General features: G+C 38.1%; 1 protein-coding gene across 1 annotated transcript in view; it reads left to right on the top strand.

Annotated features, from left to right (window-relative positions):
* The window catches only part of RFTN1 (raftlin, lipid raft linker 1), a 120,767-nt gene extending 93,007 nt beyond the window's left edge, over positions 1-27,760 (top strand). Inside the window, exons 7-10 of the mRNA XM_032237353.1 lie at positions 4,494-4,606; positions 15,733-15,836; positions 19,878-19,959; positions 26,290-27,760. Coding sequence (XP_032093244.1) covers positions 4,494-4,606; positions 15,733-15,836; positions 19,878-19,959; positions 26,290-26,733 — 743 coding nt within the window. The 3' untranslated portion in view covers positions 26,734-27,760. The remainder of the gene's footprint in view (positions 1-4,493; positions 4,607-15,732; positions 15,837-19,877; positions 19,960-26,289) is intronic.
* The last annotated feature ends 217 nt before the right edge of the window (positions 27,761-27,977 follow it).

The raw sequence follows: 27,977 nt of genomic DNA, 5'->3' as shown, positions 1-27,977 counted from the left end.
AGGACTTTCACCAAGGTGCTAGCTGCAGCTGCTGGTCACCTACGTTCCCTCCCTGTCCGTTTATTTTGTTACCTTGACGACATACTCGTCCTGGCCAGGTCCTCTGCTTCAGCTGCAAGGGATCTGAATACTACCATCGACACTCTCAGATCCCTGGGGTTCTCCATTAACCTGGAGAAGAGCCACCTCGTGCCCTCCACCAGGCTGCTTCACCTAGGGTCCATTATCGACTCTGTAGCGGGGGAGGTGTTCCTCTCTCAGGATCGGAAGGACAGCATCGTTAAGATGATTCATGAGGTTCGCAAGTCACGCTCTGTCCCTGTAGTTCTTCTTTCCAGGCTCCTGGGAAAGTTCATCTCGTGCATAGGGATCATCCCCTGGGCCCGACTGCACGCCAGGGAGCTCCAGTGGTTCCTGCTACCACATCAGAAGTCCGGGACAAGCGACGCGCCTTCAAGATCCAAGTATCACCCCAAGTGCTGCTATCCTTCCACTGGTGGCTGTCCCCAGCTCTGAACAGAGGCTGCCTCTTCAGAGATCCACCAAGAATGACGCTCACCACCGACGCAAGCCTCTTCGGCTGGGGGGCCCACCTGGAGAACCAGATCGCCCAAGGTCGGTGGACTCCAACAGATCTAAAGCACAACATCAACTGGTTGGAGCTCAGGGCCATCCACCTGGCCCTCCGACACTTCAAGGACATGGTCAGAGGTCAACACATCCTAGTCCTGACAGACAACGTAGCGGCCAAGGCACACGTGAACAGACAGGGAGGCACCCACTCCAAGGCTCTCCGCGACGAGGCTCTGCGCCTGGGTCACTGGGCGGAGAAACACCTGGCGTCCATCAAGGCGGAGCACATCTCCGGAACAGAGAACCATCAGGCAGATTGGCTAAGCAGAGAGACGATCGACAATGGAGAGTGGCAACTCCATCCCTCGATCTTCCACAGGATCTGCGAGAGGTTCGGCCATCCGACGGTGGACCTGTTTGCGACACCGCACAACGCCCAGCTACCAAAGTTCGTCTCGAGGTTCCCGACCCCGGGAGCCATGGACACGGACGCCCTACGCTGCAGCTGGCCACCAGGTCTTCTCTACGCCTTTCCCCCCTTCCCCTCATCCCCGGGGTTCTGAGGAGGGTGGTAGCGGAGAGGGCAGATCTGATAATGGTGGCTCCCTTTTGGCCGCGCCGCCCCTGGCTGGCAGATCTGGTGGACCTGTCCACAGCTCCTCCCTGGAGGATACCAGCAGGGGAGGTGACGCTTCACCAGGGATCCCTAGAGCACCCAGACCCGGAGTGGCTCCATCTGACCGTCTGGCGCTTGAGCGGGAACAACTGAGACAGGCTCAGTTCTCCGAGGAGGTCATCAAGGTGGTAGAGGCATCCCGGAGACAATCCACCACCCGCATCTACAATGCCTCGTGGGTGGCCTTCTCAGACTGGTGCCGGGGTAAAGACATCTGTCCTACGACTGCCTCGGTTCCTCAGGTTCTGGACTTCCTCCAGGAGGGTCACCAGAAGGGCCTCGCCACCAGCACCCTTAGGCGTCAGGTCTCCGCTCTTTCCACAGTCCTAGGGGGGGTGAACGCTCCCCCCCATCTCAACACCCGGTTCTCAGGCGTTTTCTCAAAGGGGCGGTGAATTTGAAACCCTCAGCGGTCCATCGATTCCCCTCCTGGGATCTTCCCACAGTCCTCCAGGCTCTAACGGAGGCTCCGTTTGAGCCTCTGAAGGAGGTTTCCCTCCAGCTCCTGACCCTTAAGGTCGTTTTTCTGGTAGCCATCACTTCAGCTAGAAGGGTCTCAGAGATCAATGCCCTTTCCAGCAGAGCAGACCTCTGCACCTTCCTAGAGAACAGGGTCGTCCTCAGACTCGACCCTTCTTTCATGCCCAAGATCAACTCCCCCTTCCACAGAGGGTTAGAGATCATCCTTCCAGATTTCTGTCCCCATCCCTCCAGGGAGAGGGAGAAATCCTGGCATAAGTTAGATGTTAGAAGAGCCCTACGCATCTACCTGAAACGCACAGCTCCCTTTCGACGATCAGAGGCCCTCTTCGTGTCCTTCCAACCTTCCACCCGTGGGGCTAAGGTCTCCTCGGCCACCATCAGCAGATGGATCAGAGCGGCCATATCTCAGGCCTATCAGGCTCGGGGTCTCCAGGTCCCACAGGGTATCACAGCACACTCCACTAGAAGTGCTGCCACCTCAGCCGCCTGGTCTTCCCAGGCTCCCCTAGAAGAGATTTGTCGAGCGGCCGCCTGGGCCTCCCCGTCTCCCTTCATTAGACACTATAGATTGGACGCCTACGCCTCGGCGGACGCTGCCTTCAGCAGGAGGGTCCTTCAGGGCGTCCTAGACATGCAAGGGGGCTCAGGCCCGTCCATTCCCTCCCAGGACAACTAACTTTGGTATGTCCCAATGGTTACTCCTCCCACACTTTCTCTTCGGAAACTGGCAGTTGGACTTACCTGAACTGCATGTTTCGACGAGAAGTGTGGGAGGAGTCACTTCCCGCCCGTTATGGCGACCTTCGCCGTGAAGCAGGGCCTGAGCACGTCCAGGTTCAAGCAACAGCTAGGAAGAATCGGTATTGGCTGTTTCTTTTTGCTTCCTTTCAGATACCGTTCAGATGTTCGGTTAAAGTGGCGAGCCACCGGACCAGCAGGAGGTGTGGCTTCCAAAGATTTCCTCAATCTCCAATAGGCAATCAAGATTAGGTTAATACCCAATGGTTACTCCTCCCACACTTCTCGTCGAAACATGCAGTTCAGGTAAGTCCAACTGCCATTTTCTGTGTATCTGTAACATTTTAAACTATTATTTGGGTTTTTTATTTGTTTCTTTTCAGTCTTGCAACTTCACCGTATTCTTCTATTTTCCTAATTAGTCTAAGTCCATTTTCTTGTGGGTCTTCCAAGATAAAGACCAAATCATCTGCGAATGCCTGTAGTTTATATTGTTCATTTTTTTATTTGCATACCTTTAGTTTCTGTATATTGTCTAATATTTCTATTTAATACTTCCAACGTCAATATAAATAGTAAAGGAGATAGTGGACATCCTTGTCTTGTGCCTTTTTTTATATTAAAATTTTCATGAAATTTTCCTATTGACCTTGGAGGGACATGATCTTGAATTAGGTTAGCACGTTTTTTTATAGTATGGAAAAATAAGATTCATAACTATTTCCAAAGACACTATGTTAGAAATGCGTTATCATTAGTATGGGAGAAAATTAAAAAACAACATTATTTTAAAAAAGCGTTTTGAAAAGGTTACCAGATATAAAGATATTTTAAATGAAAAGGGGGAACTTAAAACTAAATAGGAACTGAGTGCTCAAGGAATTGAGATAACATGGTGGTCATATGTGCAGATACAATATATGAGAAGGATATTAAAATGTATGGTTTAAATAAAGAATTAACAGAATTAGATCAGATATTAAGAGGGATATATGAAAAATTAATAAAGAAAATATTTATCTATTTGTTTTAAGTATTAAGATGGAAGAGGAATAAGTAAAAGAAACAACTAAAAATTGTCTCTAAAATTTGGGTTAAAATTTTTGGCTATTCGATTGAGTTAGATAAATGGCAGAAATTGTGGGATAGAAATTATAAATTAACAATGTCTACTGCATACAAAGAAAATATTTATAAATTGTTTTATAGATGACATTTTCCGCCCTCAAGCATACTTCACATTCTGAAATAATCTGTCATGTTCCTCAATTCGTGTAATTTTTGTTGGTTCAGCCTTCTGAATAAGATTGGTCAAAGGAGTAACTAAATCCAAAAAACTGGGGATGAACTAGTATTGATATCATATATCATATTCAAAATGAATTGCTTTTTAATTATTTAGTTAAACCAGATGGGGGTTGGCTTCCACTTGAAATCTCTGTGGCTTACTATGAATCCTGTGTATTTGATATCCAGATAGGCCCAGGTTACATTTAACAATGCAACAGTCCTGCCTTTAGTAAATGCTTAAGGACATGATGATGATGGACCAAGTGGTCTTGCCAGAAATCCATAAAGATGTCTATATCATCTAAGTAATACAACGGTAAATTCTTTACACCAATGTAGCAGTAGATCCTTAGCCCCCTGAAATGTTTTTGGACTTTGTGGAGCCAGAACTACACTATAATAGTGACAGTGGAAGGGAAGCAATGCTTTACACATTATGCATCAGTAAGTTTAGGCATGTGAATGTTTCCCATATGTGGTATATACTAGTACAAATTAAGTGCAGCACTCATAATGGTTACCAGTAATGTATTGCAGGATTCAAATGGAAATGTACTAGTTCTATTATTATCATTCATGCTAATATATTTTAGCCTTGTGGAAATGTATTCCACCTTCTGTTATTCTGTAACATGGTAAGAAGAATCTTGGATTGTGATAAATAATGCACAGACTGTTGTTAGCAGATAATGGCTAGCAATACAGTTTATAGAACTTGTTTGTTTCGGCACAGATACCTTGCAGGGCATGACAGATGGAGTGTTCATCTTTGAAGATCTTTCTGTAGATGATAGAAGTATGCAAGGCTATGATGCTATTGTTGTAGAGCAATGGACAATCTTAGATGTAAGTATATTATTTTGACTTATTTCTGATATCTTAATTCACAACCCAATTTCTAAAATTAGAAATTTTAAACTAATGTCTACATTTATTTTAAAAATAATTATGTTTTATCTTGCTTACTTTATTTTCCACCCAATTAATTTTACACTACATTAATGCTCTCACCCAATGTTGTGATTGTTGATCAGCCTCAATGTTTACTTTTTTATTGTGCATTCATCATGATTTCTATTGTAGCCTTTTAAAAACAATTGCCAAGAAAATTCTCAGAAATAGTATTTCTTTCGTAACAGTAAATCTATGCAGAATAAAATTATTAATGCCATCGCATATAGAATTTACTTGAGACTCTTATTATCTCTTTGTATGGATTGTATACTTCATAAAGCAAAGCTCTTTTTAAAAAGAATTAAGAATCTTTATTATTGTCAAGTCTCCTTGTAACATCTACTTTTCCTGCTTAATTCCAAAATTGTTGTGCAATCTTAGACAAAATTAAGTTATTTCTGTAAATAGGCTTTCAAAAAAAAGTTATATTCTGTGATTAATTTTCAAGCAGAGATAAAAAATAAGTGAAGAATATTTATACTCAAGCAGTGTATTCAAGCAGTCAAATTTTTACAGTGCCTAATTACAGTAAATTAATATTAATAGAAAAAACAAATTCAGCTGCTAATCAAAACACAAAGAGCAAGTAAATACAACTTTATTTATTACATTTATAGGCTGCCCATCTTTCTGTCAGCTAATTCCAGGCAGCTTTTAGCAAGATAAAAATAACAATGTAAAACAGTAAAAACCTAAAACAATAAATATTAATAAAGTTAACATATATGGATAAGGAAGTAAACAATATACAATGGGGTAGAGATAGAATCTTCTCTCAATTCACTAACACCTCCAGAATGGAACATCCCCATTGGGATACCAGGCCAATCAGCAGAAACAGTTTTAAATCCCTGAAACTCAAGAAGGTGGGGGCAGATATAATCTCAAGGGGTATCCTTTGTTTAATGAAGCACTTTTTAGCTGGAAAAATTTCCTAATATCATAAGTTCTGAAGAGCTATAAAGATCCGTGTTTTGTATGTGTGTGTGTACATACGTATGCACGTACATACGTACGTACGTACATACATACATACGTACGTATGTACATACACACACACAGTGCCCAGAAACAAACACATACAAATATATGAATGATTTCCTCCAAAAAACAGTCTTCCAAGAAAAAAATGATGATTTAGCCAGGATTTAATGTGATCATAATGATTATAAACATAATAATATAAGAAGTCATCACTTGCAAAGTCTTCACTATCCAAATAAGACTATACTCAGACTATAGTACTAAAGATTCTTTACTGTTTGGGTCAATCCTACTAGATTGACTTAATGGCTATTTTGTTGGTGGTAAGATAGCATCTCTTGGCTGCTCTGTTAAAGATTGGGCCAAGTTCTAATCCCTATTCATTTGGATCTATTGCAAAAATTTTGTTTTCATTATTCAGCCTTTGGCCTAGTTCCTGGATGGAGCTGAATATTAGGAGAGGGGGAAGTGTTATTTAATGTTATGTCAATCACCCTGGTTACTTATTAGTTTTAGGTCAGGGTCTTGCTCTAAACTCCAGTCCTATGCACAAGAAAATCACCAGGAGCAGAGTCTCTTGAGTTAAGATCAACATTTTTTTTAACAATATGAACGTTGGTTGCATTCTTCTCAATTGTTTAAACAAGTCCCAGTCTAATGTACAATCCTGAGATTTCTTAGAGTTTCCTATCTAGCGAAGTGCATCATTCAAACAGAACTGCTTGGGTTTTGCAGGCATTAATAACTATTTGCAAGCTTAAGACATGGGGACGGAGAGTCCAAAATAAAAATGAAATCAGTTGACAGGAACTGTAAATCAAATAATCTAATCCAGTAAAGGCACAGCAGAATTTGGGGGTCAAAAACAAAGTAACAGAAACAGATAAGCAATACAGGAAGCTACTGCAGGGATGCCAATAGCAGATTAGATTTCAATGTTGTATGCCTCTGAGCACAGGCATCTCTGTTATTTAACATATTGTAGAACTTTATTTGTGTAGTTTTCCTATATCTAGTTTTCTAGATCTGGGTTGGTCGCTGAGATCAGAGGTTTAGTCTTCTGAGCTTTTGGACTTGTGCTTGAGCCCATCCTTCTCTCTAACAGAAGTAACCCTCTTATCCTGGTGACCAACTCAGATTGATCCTGCAACATTATCCTAGGACATGTATATTAACCTTCATTCATGACAGATTCTATTATTTAGGGGAGGATGGCAAACAGAATCTAGCAGTTTTCTTCATTAACTCCCTTGTCTCCCGAACTGCTGTTTGACTCAGTCTTGGTCCAGAAGCTGTTACTCCACTGGTTTCTTTTGATCTTGCTTTAGCAGTTTCTCCTTCACTTATTCCTCTAAGGCAGGTGCTTAAATCTGGACAGTGGGGCCGACCTGGAAAAAGTAAAGGATCAGTCCGCGGTGCCTCTGCTACCAAAAATGGGGCATGGGGGGGCCATGCATGCACCCCTGTCCTGTTCTGGGCCTGGACGGCCTCCTGCAGCACTCTGGCAGCCAAAACGGAGTGCATGGACTCCCCAGGCCCCGTTTTGGCTGCCAGAGTGCTGCAGGAGGCTGTTCTTGACTCAGGCTTGCAGGGTTCTAATACTTTAGCCTATGTCAGTAATTTGTAGTTCTAGTCTTCCTATGGAGTCAGTACCTTGATCTAGTCTTTCTCTCGTAGGGTGATTAAGTATGTATTTGACAAAATCACAGAAATGTATACTTCTCTATTTTTATGTGTATAAAATCATGCGGAGGTGCAGTCCCATGTTACACCCACCCAGTCATGCCCACCATGACTATACCACCCAGGCCACATCCCACACACACCCTCCCCCAAGCCTTCCGAGGTCAAACACAACCCTGATGCGGCCCTCAATGAAATCAAGTTAGACACTCCTGCTCTAAGGGCTTGTCAGAAGGAAGATAACATAGGTTAGTGATCTCATACTCCTGTGGAGCTAGTTTTTTTAATATGCCACTTTTCTTCCATGATGGAATTTGGAGTGGTAGATTTATTGTTAGTCTCTCATTTAATATTGGCTAAATGTGGATGAAATTTGCCTTTCAACCATTCCTAATTCAACATTAGCAGCAGACCGAAGGCTTGAATAAATGATAGTTTCTCTTAGTTTTTCCCTTTCTTTGTATATTTATATGGATATGAAACTCATAGCAAATCTTATAATTATTATTATAAGAGTTATGCAGACCTTAAAATGTTCCTTTCCAAATTGTCTGAGAAATGTAGTTCAAGTTGCATTTTCATATATAGTATAAATCAATATGATTTTCTTTTGAATTTGAATGGGCATTGTCATTTTAACAACAACCAAAAAATCTTGGCATGCTTAATTTCTGCAAATAGAGCAGCTTCTCAAGTGTAAGCAACAGGAATATGTTCATCATAGTATTCTGTATGTGTGTAAAATGTCAGTATGCAAAAAATGTAAACCTTCCAGCTGCCACAGTATATGATTGTTGCCAGCAGTCAACAGGATGTAAGACAGCTGAGTTATTTTACCAAATGTAGAAGAAACTGCGATATATGGCTTTTAATAGCCACATGTGTCCTATTTCCTTATTACTGCAGTTCTATAGATGTCAGATTCTATTAATTCCAATAAGCTTTGTGTGATTTAGCATTAAATCTTTTTTCCTTGTTTCACTTTTGCTTTCATAGAGAGATCCCTGTCATAGCTTCATATCCTTTTGTTCCCTAACCTAATTTCTTTCACCCCAAGAGAAAAAGATGATGCTTTTCCAACAGATTGATGTTTTCTAAGGCCAAGTGTTAGTTGCTTGAATCTTGATAGTAATGATGGTTGTTGCTTCTCTCTAGCTCTAGTACACTTTTTGAATGCTTTTTTATTATTGTTGATAGCGATGGTACTAAATATCATCAGTATTCCAGTTAACTTGGGGCATGATGAACCGAGGTGGCGCAGTGGTTAAATGCAGCACTGAAGGCTACTTCAGCTGACTGCAGTTCTGCAGTTCGGCTGTTCAAATCTCACCAGCTCAGGGTTGACTCAGCCTTCCATCCTTCCGAGGTGGGTAAAATGAGGACCCGGATTGTTGGGGGCGATATGCTGACTCTGTAAACTGCTTAGAAAGGGCTGAAAGCCCTATGAAGCGGTATATAAGTCTAACTGCTATTGCTAACTGTAGGAATATGATGATTTTTTCTGAAGTGCCTCTGAAGAGGAAGTTTAAATTTGGCCTTGTGTTCACTTGCACTTCTATTTTGTTTTGAAAGGGTATAATAACAGGATCTTGAAACCTGACAGCATCTCTCCCCCTCTTACACTGAAGAGAAATAAATTGGTGCAATCATGGATTTTTCTTTGCCCCTTCCTCTGTGGCTGGGTTAAGTTGATGTTTACATAATGGTTTGTGAATTTCTTTCTCAAGGTCATCTCCTCTATACCCAAACAGCTAAGATATAACATGTAACATGCTGTCTTCTATGAGGCACCACAAAATATGGCAACCTAAATTTATTCTAACAAACATTCTCTATTTTGGCCTGTTATGAAACAAGTGAATTGTGCTATTCTAAAGTTAATTGAAGGTCAAGATAAGATACAAAGGTTTCTCTGCAGTTAAAAAAGATCCAGTATGTCTTCTGAAAGTGAACTGGTGGTAAGAGCAGGGTCAGGTTTTGACAGATGACTAAAATCATAGGTTTATCCATCTTCAGGAACCTGATCTGCAAGAAGGATGGGGGCTTTCTACTCCTGCTTTGATTGATATGCTGGTATGGAATGATGGAGGCTGCAGACCTCAACATTATGGCTTTGTGGATGAAGTAAGAAAACTTTCCAGAAAAGTAGAAGATATTCTCCCAATCTAGTTTTCTGGAAATTTAATGCCCCACATGGCCTGCTGGCACACACTGATCAAAGTGGTTCTGAGAGGAAAAACTATGAGAGCCCCTGAACAACCTGCACATAAAGAGGACTAATTTGTTATTTCAGCCAAAACAAATGTCTCTCTATGACCTGATGTAATGTTTGAGGATCTAGCAAAAGAAAATATGATTTCAAACATTCATGATCTTCTGTTCAAGATCCACCCTTATTGTGCTGGCATGCTGGCACTTCCCCTGCAATTTCTAAATGTCAGAAGTTAGCAAAGAGAGTATTTCCAGCCATGCTTTTGTGGAAAACAGCCTCACATTATTTTTGAGTAAGGAACATATAGCTCAGTCTGGAATGCCATACATCTTTCATGAACCAGAATAATAATTGAGGTATGATATCAAATGTACCTTATTGACAATGTGTTGTTGTACCTTAGAGAAATAAAGATTGATCATACACTAAAATTTTGTCATCCATAGACAATTAATGGTAATAGGCAACTATTACCTTACTTTTATTTTTCTCCACAACTATCAAAAAGAAAAAAAAAGAGGACAGTCCAGGTTTAATACTTGACTATTCAACACAGAATTAGAAGAATTATAGATAGCCACTGCCAAACCAGAATATAGCATTCTGGACCAAATAGGCAACAGATCTACAGCAGAATAAAATGCTTGTGTTCTTCATATCTATATTCAAAACTACAAGGACTGGAGCCTTAGTTTTATGTTACCTTAGTTGATGGGTTATAAATTTTCCAGTGGAAAATTTCCATGAAAAAGCTTCCCTGTTCTGCCTTTTGGCATTGGCTCAGCAAAGCTTATGTCAAACGCTTCTTTCACATCAGTTCATTTACTGGCCTCAGCTATAGGGATCAAGAAAGGCTGCACTTGTCATGTACACAGTTAGCAAAACATCCTCTGTTCACAATGTTAGATGTGTAAATGTGTTTGTTAAGTGTATAGAGATTGTAGCCCTGATAAACACAGTTTGATGTCTGTAGCCAGACAGTTGGAGTTCTGAGCAGCAGGAGGGCCAGTGGTGATGAGTGTGAAGTTCAATCTCCTCAGAGGTCCTATTTACTATTTTCCAGAGTGAACTAGAAAGGAGGAAGGAGAAAATGAGGTATTTGTGGCTTGGGAGTTCCTCTTTCAACATAGATTAAAATTGAATCTATTAAGATGTATACGTATGTGGTGTTTTTTTGTGTACATCTGCACATGTGTCTTCCTACCTTGAAAATCTTCAAAATGCCAGATGTCAAGTTTTGCAGAGATCACTGGTAGATAAAACAATGTGGTTTGGCAGCAGTTTCTGTCTATCACTGGAAGTACTGCAGTTTGAACATAAGGAGCATTTTTCACACCTTTTTAAATAAGATGTTTGGACTAAATAGTTGCTATGAAAGTAAACAACAGTATGGGTAAAAATAACTTTCCATTTATTTTTCATGCATACATTTTAAAGATTTATTCAAAAAATATATAACCTTATAGAAAATGCTGTTAAACTTTGCTAAAATATATGTGATAAAATATAGTAAATATTGGATCAAAACAAAGTATTATCGATATATATATAAATGGTTTACAATCATTTCTACACAGGTTAATTCAGATATATATTTACTTAATTTTCTTTGTAGCATTTAATGCAGAGGTGTTAAAATATATATCAATTTGCATGCAAATAGAAAAATAATACTATATGTACTTTGGTCAATCTGTGTCTATTGTGAGAGCATGCTACACCTATGGGCTTTCTATTGTGAGCTATTTTTTTAGCTGATAACATAGCTTATAGAAGAAGAGGTAAACATCTTTTCAGAAACTTTCTCACAAAAAAAAGGAAACTGATGTACTGGCAAGGAAGAACAAAGAACTGATCGTGGCATCCATCGGAACAAGTCAAAATAAACAAGATAGTATTCACAATGTCACATTTGTGTACATGAATGCAATATTGATGCACATACAAAAACGAAGGGACTTTTATTGCAAGGTCATGATTTTCATGTTTTCTCTTTTGAGCTACCCTTCCCTTGATGCTACTAGTTAATATACTTGAAGAGAGAGATTGAGGGAAGATGGAAAAGAGAAGGATTGTTTATGAACCAAAATGCATTCTAGGCATTTGGTATTGGCTGCTGAAGATTTGTTGGTTCTGGGGGAGATGAAATAAGACTCTTGAAATGGACTGTGATGGGTTCAAAAACCATAAAACAAGGAATATGAGTAATGAGAGTCATGTCTTCCTGCAGTGCAGGGGTGGGTTGCTGTCGACATTATTGCTAGCTTGGCGTGCATTTTTTTTCACATGCGTGCACATTTGCACCTAAAAAGGTCTGCGCATGTACACAACGTTAGAAAAGGGGAAAAATACATTTCTAGTATGAAGATTGTTCTGCGCATGCACAGAATCTAAAATCAAGATGGCAGCGCCAGAGATAGAACTGGTTCGGGGATCTGGCAGGCCAAGTTACTACCTACTCAGCCAAACCGGTAGGAACCCACCTCTACTGCAGTGCCCTTCTACCTCTCACCCCATAATCCCATCCCACTGCGGTACTTGGGTCTCTTCACCACATGTTTGTCATACACCATAGTTATCTTCTGAAACTCTCTGGACTTCTGGAAGGAGGACAGACCATGTGTCTCTTGGCCATGCAGCAGTGATCCAAATGCAGCCATCATTTTGTCCTGCCTGTTGTGGCAGTTTGTTCCCAGACCATGCAGCAGTGACCCCAGTAGCCTATTTTGTATGCAGAACAAAATGCACAGCCACTTTTGCAACCCTGCAGCTATGACAAAAAAAAAAGTAATTCTAGGGCTCTGGGAGCCCTCGGAGCTCTTCAAAAGGTAAGAGAAATGTTTGGCCTGGTGGGGTGTGAATCAGGCCTAAGGTCTGGTGGGAGTTGTAAAAGGTCTATTGGGTTCCAAAGCATGAGAAATGGAGTGGAGTGTTTTGGAAGTGGAAAAGTCATTGTGAGTCACGGCAGGTAGACCTGGGCCTGTACTAAGCCTCTCCCACTCAGAAGGCAGCCCACACTCCACTTAACAACCTGCACATTTGTTATTTTTCATTGGGGAGAGAAGGAGTAGAGTTATTAGATGATATATTTCATCTAATGACTGCTATAGCATGTAATTGCAATGGGTAGGCACTATTGCAGTCATGTCTTAGACTACTTGTATGCTAATGGAGTTTAGGAATATTACTTTAGAAGTGATACATTCAGCAAATACTGCTGTTCCAGTACCTGTGCATTGTGGCTTTTGCTTATTTGTGTTTTCCAAGAAGTATTTGACAGGCAAAAATCAAGACTGCTTATTCATATATACTTCAACATATAAAAGGTTAAGCTGGATTGATGACCATATATATCATCTCAGATTCTAAAGTTATTTCAATTCTACAGCTGCCAATTTTGATCCAGAGATTGGTTGAAAAATTGCTTTTCAGATGCACTTTCTCTAGTCTTATACAAATGTGGATTGTATTATTTCATTTATTACTGGTTTTATTTTAAAGCCTGTATTATTGAGGAAAAACAGGGAAAATGCTAATACATGTTGCTTTTCTTTAAACTGGCTTGGCCATATCACAAATTACATAGCTTTTTAGATATTCCTAATGAGCCATACTATTGCTGAGAATAGGCTAATAACACCAAAATCAGAGTAAGATTGAATTCTTTTTATCTGCTACAAGGGTAGAAAATGGGCAGCTCAATATTCTCTAGTTTTTTTGACACTCAAAGTGTGATCAGAGATTACTTACCAACTGCAAGAGAATGGGGAATGAGTTCATTAAAATTGTGCTCCCTTTCACACATAAAAGAAAATGTCTTTCAGTATGACTTGTAAATCCGTTTACACTCTTTCCCACTTTGTACGTATGCTTTCTTTTAAAAAAATATTGAGATCTTAACTAACCTCTTTTGAGGTTTAAAAATGGCTACTATTATATATTTCCTTATATATGGTGCTAGAAATGTTAAGGTTTTTATTACATCTAAAGTTATGTATGAAATTACATGCACATATGCTTTCTTTTTCATGTCCTTTAAGGATTACTTTTAAGAAAGAATTAGTTAGCCTTAAGTGTAAGAGAAATAGAACCAAAATGGGGCCAGTGAAAAACAGAGAGTGTAAAAAACACTTGCTGTGGTTTTAAAAACAATAACAAAATAATACAGAACAATGAAAACAGATGCTGTGGCCAGATACATATTTCCATGATGCATCTAGCTATGCACAAAATATTTTATTTTGTTTTATTTTTAATGTTTTCCCCTTTTTTAGAAGGGAATGGGAGATTAAAGGTTTTGGGTTTTTTTTCTTCTCATTTTTATAATCCAGATTTTTATGTGTGTATTAGTATTGGGCTTTTTATTTCTTTTAACATATAGTTTTTTTGTAAAATAGTATTTTTTAAGTATACACTGTTGTATACAGTAGTAATATATGTGTCATTGTATAGTTATTTAATTTATACATTGAGTTAGATACATTTCTTTAAAATCAATTATTTTAAAGAAATGTTGATTGTACTGTTTTATAGCTTGATAAAATATATTCAAAAAGTGCAATAGATTTTTTAAAAGATGGATTATGCATATACCCATTTAGTCATGGAGTTTTATAAGAAATCCAACTAATGTGCTCTACATTGTAACTCTGCTTCTAACAACATCTGTATTTTTTTCCTTAGTAGGAAAGAATTCTGATGAAATACTTGGTCCCCTCAGTGATATGAGCTACCAGGAGCAAAAAGGAAGATTAAATCTAAATAATCATAATAACAATAAATTCTAGTAGGATCACAGAAATAATAATCTGTGAGCCCGCTAGGAATGTCTATAGAGAAAGACACCTATGATAGCAAACAGCAAAATGATACAGCTTCTGCAAAAACCAAACATAGACAGTTGTATTGCATCAAAACTTGAGTGCTAGGTGCCAACAATATTTAGTCCTGCCCTGGGTCATGAGGGAAGGGAATGACACCTCCTACAAATTACTCCCTTCCCAGCAGCTCTTGGCCATTAAAAACCTGGCAACAAAACAGAGATTTTTTGGGCAGCAAGACACTACAAAGCTGTAACAACAAAGGGAGTGAATTTCTCCTTTGATTGTGCTAACTGCCAAAGCATCCACTGTACTTAAGGTCAAGAGGTGGACTCCATGTTTTGAAGCCTGCTGACTGGTTTTCTAACAGTTGAAATCCAACCCAACCTATAGAGCGTTCCCTGTAGGAAATGGTTAATTGTTACATTGAGATGGGTCAATTCTCAGCAAATCTATTATTCTTCATCAACCTTTCTATAAATTGGGATTGTACCCATTTCTCTCCTACTCTAGATAAGGCTTATGTCTTGTGTTACATTACTGTTTGAAGCCAAACAATCCTTTACCTGTTGTGTGTGTGGACAATAATTCTGCTTGAGTTAGACCCCAATGTGTAAAGCATTACTTAATGCTTGTTTGCATACTTGCTAATGAAAAATAACAAATTGGTGATGCTCAAATGCCTATGGGTAACGCAAAGAACAAAGCAAATTGCACTCATTTTGTTTATTTGCTGTTGCTGCTGGGATGTAAATGACCTGGACTCATTATTGCCCTAATGTTGTTTAACACACCATGGAATGCTCTGAAAGTCAGAATCAGGATTCTCCCTCCCCTGTGTGTTCTTGGCCCATCTGGTGTAAATGAAGAGCTTCTCGCTATATTTTAACTGTCACCGTGCTGTGTTTGTACAATCCAAAGCAGAATTGCCCCTGCTAGTTGAGCTGAGATTTTTGTATTGCTTGAATACTCTTTTGTCTGGAAGGAGGTAATTGTTCTCTTTCAGCTATTATGCAGGAGGCCATTCATCCAGGGAATCTCCAACAAAACTAAATGAATTATTCCTGTTGATCTGATTCATCAGCCACATGGAAGGTTTTGGAGCATGGAAAGAAATGTGTTTCTCCTGTTTAAACAAGGTTATTTATCCCTTCAGCAAGAACTGAAAAATCATCTTTCATTCCTTTTCTTTTGGGATATCAATTTATTTCCCAGTTTCGCTGAATTTGCAAAAACAATCTAATCCATTAATAAACTGTCATTATGAAATAGACTCAATTTTGACATTTAATTCTAATTGTTTAATTTCTCTCTGTTAGGGGGTTCATGTACAGACAGATTACATCCCCTTGTTGAACTCTCTTGCGGTATATGGATGGCAGCTGACCTGTGTGATTCCTACTTCAATTGTAAAGACAAAGAGGTATGGTCAAGAGACAGTCTTTCCTTAAGTCTAAGAGTCAGTCATAAAAATTGTCATTGATCTTAACAATAGGGATCTTCTTTTGGAGCTTTTGAACAGTCTACAGTCACAGAAGCTGCCTATATAACAATAGAGGTTGAAGTGTTCAGCCTTTTCTCTTTTTGTGCCGATAATCTTGTGGTGCAAGTAGAAAGCAGTCTTTGGCAAGCACAGGGGAGACTATGCAAGCTGCAGATGCAAGTCCTATCAATTATCTGAAACATTATCTATTGTTTAATTTTCTTTTCCTGATGAAAGAATGGATGAGGGCATTCCTCCTTGCTGGCTCATATCCCAGATTGTCTTTCATGTAGGAGTGATATTCACCTGCACAACATCTCACACTTTCTCAAAGTGTCTTTAATCTCCAGACATGGGGATCTTTTTGGAGGCGGCTGTGGAAAGCTACAGGGGAAAGCAGGAAAATTTCATTCCATGAATATAAATTATTGTCATAGAATTCAAAGATACAAAAGCTGCATCGCTTCCAGACCATTTGCTGCTACTATCCCTTGTATGTCTGCCATTTATCTTTGTTCCTTTGCAGAAGTCTTCATCTTTAAACATCATTAGCACTAGATTTAGTGTGCCAGGGTATTAAACCACATCTTGAAGCCAAAAACAATCACAATTCCTTTGCCTCTCTAAAAACTACTTAATTTTTATTTGTGTCCTTAAAATGGTAGCCAAGATATAATGTAGGATTAGCCCTCCTTAGTAAGCCTTGAATTGCTATCCCCAATACTTTATCCCAGTTGTATTGATCATGGATGTTAGATCCTGCAATCTGAAACATCTGGAAGGGAGCAAAGCTGGGACTGCTTTAGATTGCACCTGTCAATACAGTGCATATACTTAATTCCCATCCTCACCACCTTAAAGATAGTGCTCAAGCACCACATATAGGGTTGTTCTATTTTTCATAGAAAATGGCTAGACAATGGTAGCTTGGCTTATCAATTTATTTATCAACATGAATTTTTGCTGATTTCATTCATTTTTACACTCTGTTTTCTGTTACTTCATCTGTAGTAGTGTTGCTTTTATTAACCACTCTGATAGAGGGGAACAAATTACATTAGGATTGAAGCACACGTAATTGTATTTATTTAGGTGTTAGGATTGCAGTACCCATAAAGGGATCCTATTTCCTTTCTGCTGCCAGGAAAATAATGCACTGACATATAGGCTAGCAACTAGCAACTATTTCCTACAGTTCAGCTGCCCAATCTCCATTCAGATTTCATTTCACTATCAATTGGAAGGTTCCATTCAGATATCAATGAACTTTTTCAATATGAACCTATTTAATCAGATGTTTGAAAGCTAGTAATTGTCACATAATATGTTTATGATTTTCATAAACTAATTATCAACTGAATGGCTGTAGGTGATTGTCTCAGTTTTTGCAAGTATCTTTGCAGCTATGGAATAAGCCACTCAATTAAAGCATAATCCTGAATAGTTAATTAGAAGGGCCAGCAAATTTAAGTAAGAAATTACCTTAAATGTTTTAATAGGTGGTAGCAGTTGTCCTGCATTGCCTGGCTTAAAAAGTAAACAAGATCAGGGCTGGTTAATATTTGAATAAAAGGCTTCTATTGAATACCTAGGCCAGCGATGGCAAACCTTTTTTGGCTCATGTGCCATAAGCAGGGAGAGAGCAGGAGGGTCATGCGTGGGCGTGCTGCACTCATAATTAAATGCGCAACACACACCCCAGCGCGCATGCGTGCATGACAGGCGCTCCCCCCAATTTTTGCATGCTTTTTTCATCCTCCCCAGGCTCCAGAGGTTTTATAGGAACCTGGGGAGGGCACAAACAGCCTCCCCTACCCCCCCCCCCCCGAGGCCCTCTGGAGCGCAAAAAAATGGCCTTATGGGCAAACTGGAAGTTTGGGAACGGACTTCCAGTTTGCTCGTAGGGCCGATTTAAGCCCTCCGGAACCTTCAGCGGCCTTCTGGGGGCTTCCCTAAAGGCTCTGGAGGATGAAAACCATATGAGCAAACCGGAAGTCACTTCCTGTCTGCTTGTAGGGCCAGTTTAAGCCCTCTGGAGCCTTCAGGGGCCTTCTGGAGGCTTCCCTGAAAGCTCTGGAGGATGAAAAATGACCCTACAAGAAAACCAGAAGTGACTTCCGGCTTGTCCGTTGGGTCGTTTTTCGTCCTCCGGAGCCTTCGGGGAAGCCTCCAGAAGGCCCCTGAGGGCTCTGGAGGACTAAAAACGGCCCTACAAGCAAACTGAAAGTCTGCTCCCGAACTCCCAGTTTGTCTGTAGGGTGGTTTTTTTACGCTCCAGAGGCTTCAGGGAAGCTCCTGAAGCCTCTGCAGGGCCTCCGGGGGGGGGGGGCGCGGGGAGGCTATTTTCACCCTCCCCAGGCTCCTATAAAGCTTCTGGAGCCTGGGGATGGCGACAAATGTCTTTAAAAAAAGACTGAACTCAGCTGGCCAGCGCCCACATGCGTGCTGGCCAGCTGACAAATGGCTCCGCGTGCCACCTGTGGCACGTGTGCCATAGGTTCGCCATCTCGGACCTAGGCTATAAACCAGACTGAGAAATTGAAAATATGTCTTGGAAGAAGGCACTGATATAAAATACTTCTGTAACAGAACCAAAAACAAAACAAAACACCTGTCTATACATGTCTATTAGTCATCAGAGATTGATCTTGATTGAAAGAAGACTTTGTTTTAATAAGATTCGTGTAGTGTAATGAAAAAAAAAGATGTTTGGAGGTACCCTACTGTTGACCCAGTTTAACTTTGACCTCATGCCTCTTCCAGGTTAGGGTTGTAGTTAGTGCTACAAAGCCTAGAGTAGGATTGGGAGACTAGTTTCAAATCTGCATCAACGATGGAAGCTCACTGGGTGGCTTTGATATATGTTAGAGAATTTCTCAGCCCTATCCACCTCATATTTTCAGGGAAAATGTGAGGAAGATGCATTTGTACTCTGCCTTGAGCTTCTGGGAGGTACAAATCTGACAAATAAATTATATTCCAGACAATTACATGTATTCTGTGTGTATCAGTCCACTGCCCATACCTCTTTATTAATGGGATGTGGGCAACAGTATGTTAAAATGTGAAAGAGCCTCTAATTAGAAAAATCTATCATTAAAGAAATGAAAAATATTGTATTAGATTCAAATATGTTTTTGTTTTCTCCTTTTAGGCAAAAACAACAAACTCCAATTAGCCCTTAAACTTAAACTAATTTATTATGGCGCACATTTTTTGGTTCTTAAAGTGTTGTCTTGTGTTTTATGTAGTCTTATAGAAGTCTTTTAAGCCTTCTCTAATGTATGAAGATCCTAGTTTTGTTTTGTGAACCAAGAATGTTTGAGGAGATCTTTAACTTAGAAAATTTGGACTGAATACAGTCAAATTATGTCTCCAACATGCAATAAATTGCGATATATATTCTTTTTTTAACCAATTCTTTTCTTGGAATAAAGGGGATATTGTATCTGCGACTATATTTTTGGAGGGGGTTGGAAGTTGGATTGTGCTACCTCAGGCCTTACTATTGAGACTTTCGTTAAAGAAACAGTGAATTAAGATACAATCTGTACAGTCTGAGTTTTGTCAGAAGGTGAATACAACAGGTGTTTTCTTTCCTTACATTCACAACAGCATGAGGATACCTAATGTAAGGACTACACATTTTAAGAAATGTTTATTGATTAAATGTATATTTTTCAGTTCAAAAACATTTTAATAGCTAAAAAAATTTATGTGGTGCCCACTTAAGGTCCTCTTAACCTTCTGTCAAGTCTTCTGCCCAAAGATGGTCTACTTCAAACTATATTACGATGAAAGAAAGTTCAGAAGAAGCTTATAGACAATTAACTAGTACCAATCCCAGTGGCTTAGCCTGGTGAAGGACTTAGTGTGTGTATGTTTTAAAGCTAATTTTAGTGGATAGGTCCTAATTTTAAAGGGCAATATTGAGGTATGGAAAACATTTTCAAGCTAGTGTTTTTAATTTTTATTTTGTAGAGATGGAAGACTAGCTACAAAGCAGATTGTCTTTCTTCAGAGACCCTTCCTGCCCCAGAAAAACAAGAGGAAGCAATCTAAGGTATATAGCCTTACACTGTTTGGTGTATTTGTCTTGGCAAAGCTTGCATATTTTAATTGAATTTAATGTAGTAACTTATATTTTAATAAGCAAAGCAACATGTCAGTTGCTTATTTAACTTTGCTGTTATTTCCAATTATGGCTCAGTTGTCAAAGCTAACAAACAAACAGCAACAAAATATATAGAAGATAAAAGAAGTAGAAGCAAGAACAAGGAACTTGTTGCTCAACAACTTTTAGATGGAGTGACACACCATTCCTGTTAATAAGTTTAGCCAGCTTGAGGAATGCTACGAATTATAACTTAACAGTAGTTGGAATATGGCTTGCTTCCTTTCCATCTCTCCAATGAGTTATTACTCATTCAAAGCCAAGGTAGCACAGTGGTTAGAGTGCAGCACTGCAGGCTACTTCAGCTGACTGCTGGCTGCAATTCGGCAGTTCGAATCTCACCAGGTTCAAGGTTGACTCAGCCCTCCATCCTTCCTAGGTCGGTAAAATGAGGACCCAGATTGTTGGGAGCAATATGCTGACTTTGTAAACTGCTTAGAGGGCTGTAAAGCACTATGAAGCGGTATTTGAATCTAAGTGCAATTGCTATTGCTACTTTCCCTTCCTTTTGCCTTTACATATTTAAAGCCTGGGCTCTACTTTGGCTAATTAAAAGGAAAGACATGTCAAAGGTAATGTCACAAAGTAAGATGCTTCAGTTTATGATCTCTATTACCCAGGAAAATTAAAAAACAAAACAAAATACCAAGTATTATTTGGTAGGGGTATGCCCAGATTCACAAGTAATAGTTTAAGGCTTCGTTTTGAGGCTTTGGAATGGCACATTTAATTGCAAAGAGAGGTACATATTGTCTAACTAGATCTGGAATGAGCTTAATGGGAGACTTGTCCTCTTGTCAATTGTAAGAGAAATTTAAAAGCCTATTTAGTATTTTTGATTATGTCAAAATGCTACAGAATGTAGCACACTTTATAACATGAATAAGATTGCCAAATGTAATCAAAACTTTTTGAATCTATGCTTTTTCAAGATCTATTATTTAAAATTACTTTAATTTGACATAATTTGGTTAAATTTTGACTGACAATAACTTGATAACTCAGTATGGAAGAACTATTCTAATTTTAGTTTGGTTGTAGACTGGTTGTGTGAAGGGAAAAAACTGTCTTTTCTTGAATGCAGTGAAGCAGGCTTGCACTCAGGCACATAGAACATAAAAATCAGCATATTCAAATTATTATTTTTTCTGTCTTCTGACTTTTATCAATGTATAAAACACAAAGAAAAATAAAAATAGGAAATTAAGGTAGGGAAAAAGAGAGGCGGGAAAGAAAATGTGAGGTACAAGAGAAGAAAGAAACAAGTGTTGACTTCCAACTCTTTTTAGCACAGTACAAGAGAATAACTTTACCGGTGGTCCGCCACTTATGACCACAATTGAGCCCAAAATTTCTGTCAAGTGAGAAATTTGTTAAGTGAGTTTTGCTGTATTTTATGACCTTTCTTGCCACAGTTGTTAAATGAAATGCTGCAACTGATAAGTTAGCAATCACATGACCTTGAGAAACAGCAACGGTGTTGCCAAGCATCTGAATTTTGATCACATGACCATGGGAATGCTGCAAATATCATAACTGAAAAATGGTCGTGTCACATTTTTCAGGGCTGTTGTAATTTTGAATGGTCACTAAAATTGAGGATTGCCTGTACCACCTCAACTTTTTTACTTTTACACATTAGTATATAATGTGTATTCTATAATCACCAAAACCAAAGTCAAAGTTTCATTTATTTTTCATCACAAGCACAAAATCCAGAAATGATATCCAAATAAAAAACATATTTAAATATATTTTCCTCTTTGAATAAAACAATCAATAACCATTTCTGCTTTATCTTCCTTGCTATGAAAACAATACGGTATGCATTTCTATTTGCACTTAATAATCTTTATAAACGATCACCATTTATATTAACAAAATTCATGTATTCTTTCAGATTATTTAACCTTAGAGGGGAAAATACTTTTTTCATCCATTTTAAAACACTAAAATTAGTTTTAAGAATATTTCTAAACATGAAAACATTCTAATACATCTTTTTAAAACTTCCTCTTAACATATATTTTAAAGTTCACTTTGAGACTAATAAAATTCCAACTAACCCCAATTAATTGATTAAATTTAGATCACTTCTTCCAAGTTACCATCATAGAATATTTTTTTCTTATATACATCCTGTTTAAAACTTTAAACTTTTCTTTAAGGTAATACATCTTTTTTTTTACTTTTTCTTAACGTACTTACTTAAGCATTTAAGCATTATATATAAAAGAAAAAATGCATTTTCAAGATTAAGACTTTCTTTCAATTTTAAATATCAAATCAATAAAAATCCATCCTAATTCTAATTGATTCATTTAGTTTAAATCATTCCTTCCAGCTTGTCCTCAAGAAATATAATCTCTGGAATGTTTGTCAAGTAGTTATATGTTTCTCTTTTTCTCAAAAGTTTCTTAACCTTGTTAATGTCCATTAGGAAAATGCCCCAAACTTGTCCTTTTAAAAGTTGAAGATTTTCTTTCAATTCTGTTGGGAGGTTTATATTTAAAACATCATAATAAAAATTGGTGTCAGGTTTATATTCCAAAATTGCAATTGAGTCCTCTGCCTTGTCAGCTACTTGTGAAATTGCTTTGGTGGCTTAGTAACTTTCTACACATATTGCATCTCTGAAGTAGTTTGTGAAGTTTTTTTTAACATCCTTGGAGAATAGCTGATTTATGAACTGATGGATTTTATTTAAACATTTTTCAAATTTAGGAATCATAAAAATTGAAACATTTTAGCCACTCATAGCAAAGCAGACCAAGTTACAAATTACTAAAAATAATAAACTAGAACTACAACTTTGTGGCCTTATATTTCTCCATCAACACTTCCTTATTTTAGTTTAGCAATAGCAATAGCAGTTAGACTTATATACCGCTTCATAGGGCTTTCAGCCCTCTCTAAGCGGTTTACAGAGTCAGCATATCGCCCCCACAGTCTGGGTCCTCATTTCACCCACCTCGGAAGGATGGAAGGCTGAGTCAACCTTGAGCCGGTGAGATTAGAACCGCTGAACTGCAGATAACAGTCAGCTGAAGTGGCCTGCAGTACTGCACCCTAACCACTGTGCCACCTTGGCTCTTTGCCTTCAGCAGTCTTCTTTGTTGTTCAACAATGAAAAAAATCCCCAAATGGCGTAGATCTACAAAAAGAAAAGCTCTTTTAGCTTAATAAAAATTAATAGTCCTTAAAAATGATTAAGAAATAAAAGGCACAACTTATTGTCCATTTGAAAAATAAATTCCAAAATGACTGCTTCTTCAACGACTGATTGCATCTCCGACCTCCAGCTTTCAGCATGCAGGCAGCTTCGAAGCACAGCTCCTGAAGCTGCTTGCAGACCTTTGCTGTATTGGAGGATCTTGAGGGATAATTCTAGGACTTTCCCTAACCCAGGAGAGTCATATAAACTAAAAGAATGCCAGTTCCTTCTGTTGGTAAGTTTGAAAAGCTACAATCCAGAGCAAAAAACCTTTCAAGGATCCTTTCCTGGGCATGTCATTAGTTGGCCATCTTTTCATCAGAAGTCAGCATATTCAAATTATATGTTTGATTCATTTCACAAAGAAATAATAATATGATTGCATTATTGGGCACATGACATAGCAGAACTAAGCAACATTCGGTCATATGGCTAATTGAGAGGCATCAACTATACTGTGATACAAAGAGAAAGAAAGAAGGGTTTAGCGTACCAAGCCACTATGAGTAGTTTAAAGAAGTTGCATTCCATCCTTAACAGCAGTGATATCAAGTTGGTCTAGTTCTCCAGATCATTAGTACAGTCTGAATTAAGAGGGCAAAATCAGTTCCTGAAATCTAAATAGTTTATTCACTGCTCCTTCCTTTTCCATCAGTCATGACCCCCCACCCCATTACTTGATCCCTATATCTAAAAGTACCAGGTATAGGCCCCCAATTTTTGTATTTCTTTGCTGCCATTTAGTGGTCATGTGGATTTTTGCATCCAAGATTTGATAGCATTGCTAAGTCTATACTGTACTCTCCCCAGATTGTTCTGACTCTAATTTTACTCTGAACTGATTAATCATTTGTATGTCCTGGCCACAGTAGCATTAACCTTTTTCATAGTTAAATGTGAATGATTTATTTAAAGAAGAAAATCTAGAGACAAACTGTCTATATGTTGCTTTTGGATGGACATAAATTTGAAAGAAAACTCTGAGTAAAATTGTGATGCTGCAAGGTGATCACTGAACACATGTCAGCATTTCTGTCAGAAAAAAGAAATAGGATGTGAAAGGGATCAAACTGAACAAGTTAGCTGCATGAGGAAAGTGTTCAGATGCATGATGTTGACCCAGTTTAGTTAACCTACTATAGTGATGAGGGGTGCGGAGGAATTCAGACTACTAGTCTCACCCTTAATTGTTTTAGAAGCTAGGAGTGTTCTTTAGGGAGCTTAATTAGCTAGAATTTATCAGTTAAGGAATTGTTGGAAAGCAATTCTATTAACTTGGTTGTGTTAAAATAAACAAACAAACAAACAAGAAAGACACCAAACATACGCCTAGCCCCATTCGTTGGAAAGGACTCTATAGTTGGATAAAAATGTCAAATCCAGTCTAAACTTCTGAACCACTATTATGGTTCGTCACACAGTCAGCCAGATGTTCATACTGGATTTGGCATTTTTGTATCAAATCCTTCCCAAGTACCTGGGATAGGCAGATGTTTAACTGTATTAGAAATATTGCTACAAGATGTAAGCTATTCCAAGTAAAGCTGCCTTTTGCAATTAACTGATAGTGAATTTTGACAATGCCAGTGGTGTTCAAGTGGTGCTTCAGTAGTTTTGGGATTGCACCCAAGGCACCCAAGTTATTTATTGGTACTATCTTTGCTTTCTTTTGTCAAGTCATTCTATGTCTATTTGATAATTATTATAGTCATTATAATAAAAATAATTAGTATCCTTATATCTAAAGGACTCCTACAATATCAGGAAATTTCTTAATTTATCACTCAAATAACCTAATTTTACAAAAAAAAAACCCACCCTTTCGACTGCATTTATTCTTAGATGTTACCATAATCATTCTTTGACTGTGGTTATGACTTGAATTATTAAGTTTTCACTAGTCTTAGACCATGCATCTAACTGTAGATTACTCCCATATAATACATTGAGGTTGAAAGAAATTGAAAGTAAAAAAATACATTGAAGTTGAAAAATAATAATTGAAGTTGAAAGATTATAGCGTAAACCAGCCAGACAGCACTTGGATAGCACTTAAGAAATCTGCTCATTGACAAAATTTCCATCTACAAAAATTTCCATCTACAAAAAGCCACGATGCTTGGATCTACAGATGTATTACACTGATACAGTATGACATTTGAGGTTCTTGGGAATAATTCAATGCAAATGAAGTCCAACACCAGCTAGAGAATTGACAGCTGTGATTTCATATTGTTGTGTATAATAATACATCCTACTGAATATTTTTTCCACTGCCATTTTTTTTATTTTGCACTTGCCATATGTAGTATTTTTCAAGAAATTGAGTACTTTATTGTTCAAACTGAACCACACAAGAAGATAAAATACACAAACATTCATCAGATGTTAGATACAATATCTAATGCATTTTTGTTTTTACTATTGGTTAAGTCTTTGCAAGGCTTCAGAATCAATCCTGAAATAGAACTTTAGAGCACAGAATCATGGAAAGATGCAGCTGCTGTAACAAGTTGCCAATTGGCTCTGTGTTTCTGCTTTTGCATATTCCGGAAGACTGTCGGAATCAAATTTGAAGCACTGTAAAGCCTTCCTTTTGCATAAGGCTTCCTGTTTTCATCTATTAAGAAAACATTCTAACTACAGTAAAATGTTTTAGTTTGTGAACTAATCACATTCTTTTAAGGAAAAGAATAATTTGTTGGAGCCACTTAATCACGATTAACCCATTTTAAAAATACAACTGATATAAGGCTGTTGACACTGGGAAATTACTTTTTTTTCCTTGAGAAGCTTAAAAATGTTTCTGTAGAACAGTATCTAATACTCAAAGTAGTGTCCCTTTTTTTTCAAAATCACTTCTATTTAAAAAGCAAGAACCAGATATTATGTTGCCTAACATAGCTTTTTTAAATCAAATTAATGTTAAACTGGCAGTTGAAGATTTCTTCTGATGCCTGCTCTTCTTCTTTTTCAAGCATAACCTGTATTATATCTGTTTTCAGTTTCATTGGAGATTCTCTAAGCAAGACCAACACCAGAAGCAAGAGAAGAAATCTCTGAAGAAAAAGCTAAGTGCTGGAGCCCAACAGCAGCAGACAGAAGAAACACAGGAGTCAGAAGCTACAAATAGAAGAAGTTCAGAAGCACAGTTCCCCACAAATGATTTACAATTGCCAGTAATTTCATATCAGCAGCTGGCTTGTGCTGAAGACAGGACTGTTGAGCACAAACCTATGCCTTCCTACAACAGTGAGATGTCTGCAGAAACAGGGAATGCAAGACAGAGTGGTGATGAAGACATAACTGGCTTCTGTTTGAGTCAGAAAGGCGCACATGAAAACTGTGAAAGCCAGATGTTTCAAGAGCACTACACCACAGCAGATGATGGGATGTTTGAGGCAGAAGCAGCAGAAACCGACTGGATCCCTGATGTATCAGCTGATTGAGAGGGGCAAATATTTGCCAGAGTAAAGGACTTACTTTGATTAACATAATTAAACATAACTCTACAGTAGATTTGGTTTGATAACATTGAATTTTTATAGGTACATAGAAGAAATGTTAGCACTGCTGTATCTTCACGTTACAGTAGATGCAACCTTATTCAGCCTTTTTTGCTAATCATGGAATTCCATGGATAAATTGCTTTTGAACCAAACAAGAACACTTTATGCTTAATATAATATTTTTAAATAAAGTGTTGTTGATATAAACCACTTTATTATTCTCTTCCAGAGAATGGAATTTAGGAGTTTAGAAGCTTTAAAGAATTGGTGAGAATTAGATTTTAAGTGCATCCATTTGTATTGTCTTTGGATTAAATAATCTTTTTCAGAATTTTAAAGCAATAATGGGGATTCATATTTTATTTGAAAAGCCACTAATTATGGAGAGGCAGAGCACACAATGGTTTTTAATATACTTGTCCAATGTATCTGTTTACTATTTAATCACTTAATAATCCAGACTATAAAACAATATGTCTATTTTTCAAAGACGCACATTAAGTCGTATTAATTTTAAAAGGTTGTGTTCCTGTCATCTTCTTGTGTTGCAAAGAGAAGAAGTCTTGCTCAGAATTTCACAGAATAATTGGTACCAGAATGAAAGCCACTGTGGTCTTGAAATATATGGGTTAAGAAAAATAAATTTCCTACATAAGGATTCCACACAATGTGGCACTTTTCTCATATTTTGCAAATATTAGCCTTTACAATAAAATTTGTGTAATTTGAATTTGTAAATCTCTAACTATACTTGAATTTAATTGTACATATTTGTAGTTGTTTCTCTTATTAATGATTCACTATTTGGTCACTGCTCAGATTTTGTAAAGTGTTTTGAAAATGCTGTCCTTATACAAATGGAAACTTAGAGACTTTTCCCAGCTGGCTGATTCATGTTTGATAGTTCCCATTAGTTTTTCTGTAAAGTATTTTGATTCAATAAAACATGGTCTCTAGGTACACATCATGCATACTTAACCTGTTTTTTTTTAACGTCAGCTTAATGTACAAGAAACAGCAATTTGCAGAACATTTTATAACAAATGTGGAGTACTTCAAATGGACACATAAAACATAATGGAGGAATATCTTAAAGCATTTGTTCAATGCACATACCAAGACATACTATCAGTTTAGTTCTCCATCCCCATCCACCCCCACCCCCCCAGCAACTGAAGAATGCT

This window comes from Thamnophis elegans, chromosome Z (assembly GCF_009769535.1).
Source record: "Thamnophis elegans isolate rThaEle1 chromosome Z, rThaEle1.pri, whole genome shotgun sequence".
Lineage (NCBI taxonomy): Eukaryota > Metazoa > Chordata > Lepidosauria > Squamata > Colubridae > Thamnophis > Thamnophis elegans.
The sequence above is the reverse complement of the archived record's forward strand: the minus strand, read 5'-3'. Positions and strand labels throughout refer to the sequence as shown.